The sequence below is a fragment of the Myotis lucifugus genome, unplaced genomic scaffold, assembly GCF_000147115.1.
Source record: "Myotis lucifugus unplaced genomic scaffold, Myoluc2.0 scaffold_125, whole genome shotgun sequence".
NCBI lineage: Eukaryota > Metazoa > Chordata > Mammalia > Chiroptera > Vespertilionidae > Myotis > Myotis lucifugus.
In genome coordinates, this window is record NW_005871173.1 from 14,916 (window position 1) to 16,498 (window position 1,583).

The 1,583-nt window shown below is 45.7% G+C and overlaps 1 protein-coding gene across 1 annotated transcript in view; it reads right to left on the minus strand.

The window, feature by feature from the left end:
* LOC102416882 (nesprin-1) overlaps window positions 1-1,583 on the minus strand; it is a gene marked incomplete at its 3' end in the record, with an annotated part of 177,120 nt that overhangs the window by 14,465 nt on the left and 161,072 nt on the right. Inside the window, exon 43 of the mRNA XM_023758190.1 lies at window positions 265-472. Within this exon, the coding sequence (XP_023613958.1) occupies window positions 265-472 (208 nt within the window). The remainder of the gene's footprint in view (window positions 1-264; window positions 473-1,583) is intronic.

The following is a 1,583-nucleotide window of genomic DNA, read 5'->3' on the forward strand; positions in this document are numbered from 1 at the left end:
ACACTTCTATAGATGTCACCCCCTTTAATAATAATATAATAATAATAATAAATAGCAGCCTGTGAGCAGGCCCTACAGCAATGCATGCTTTCTGTTTTCAGATTACTCATTTTCCTTTCTGTTCTTTACCCCATTACTTACTTTGCTGAGTCTTGTGTTAATACGGGTGATTGAGAGCAGAGGTTAAGGCTCGAGTCTAGCCACCACAAAGCAGGAGAACTAATATTCCCACTGAAGTATAACTAGTTAATGAGAGCTGGTTACCTACCTTTACTTTCTTCAGTCCTTCACAAGTCTCAGTTTGGGCGCAGTTCACCAGGGACTCTTCTAGTTTCGCCAGCCAGGTTGTTATGTCGTTAATAAATTTCTCCACTTGTGTGCTCTGAGCCCTGAAATCTTTCAAGGTCCCTTTTGCGTCTTCGGTAATTTCTTTGGCGTGCTCCAGTTTCTGCCTTAGGTCCGCTTCTATAAACTAAACATAAAACATAAAGCAGGATTTCATCAAAATCTGTGAAAACCAGACACTCCTTTACTGGGAATTCTGTGGATGTGTAGCTTAATCATAAAAACCAAACCAAACCACATAAGCGTAACCATGGATGTTCATCCAATTTTTCTAAGACGGAAAATCAGTGTGCACACGCTGCCAAACATTTTAAGTGATGAAGTGATCGGCAAATGGAAAGAGTAAGGCTTACAGTTAACATGAGACTCGAAAGTGGCAGTTTGGCTGTGGTTCCAGGGGATACACACAATCACATCTCAAAAACAGCCGGACTCATGCAGGGTTACCAAGCAGGTGACCGAAACCTGCTCCTCATTCTCCCTGGGAAGCACTCACACATTTTGTCCTGATGTGACCACTACTTTGGACAAGCGCCCCCCCCCGCCCCCCATCATAGGATTTCATCCTAAAGCACTTTCCTTTCTGTCTCCCACTCTAAGTATTCGGGGAGGCTGGTTCTCTGCTCTGGGTGGTTTATTTCAGGAGGGCCTTGATTTCTCTGGACCACAGATAAAAAAGGGACTTAAGATAAACCGCAAACAGTTTCAATTCTACAACAAAAACATCCAGGACCATTTAATAATCAAGACTTTGAACTCAAATCGAACTCAAAGTTAAGGGCCTTTTCTTGCCCCTGCTTAGATCTGCCGCAAACAGGAAGCCCACAGTGGAGAAAGGGCCAGGTACCGCTTTTTGTCTCTTTTCACTTTATTTCTATTCCCCACCTCACAGGCCTGGGCAAGCAGGAGGAGAGGAGGGAACTGGCATCTACGTTTTCTAAGCCTGGTGACATTCCCATTCTCTCCTCTCACAGGCCTTGATCTGTGGGTTTTTCTGAGACTCCCCTGGCTTCTGTGACCGCCCGGTGAAGGGCCCTAGATGCAAGCAATGCACCTTTCTCTGGCTTTTCACTTTCTCCGTCCGCAGCCTGTGGGCATCTCGTAACTTCTTGCTCCGGGGCCTTCCATTCCCCCAGAAGGCTTTCTTCGATGACCTGAGCGCTCTCCTTTCTTTTTCTCTTATGATTCACTCTGGGCCGGAGGTCACACTCTGCCATTCACCCCAGATGACAAAAAGT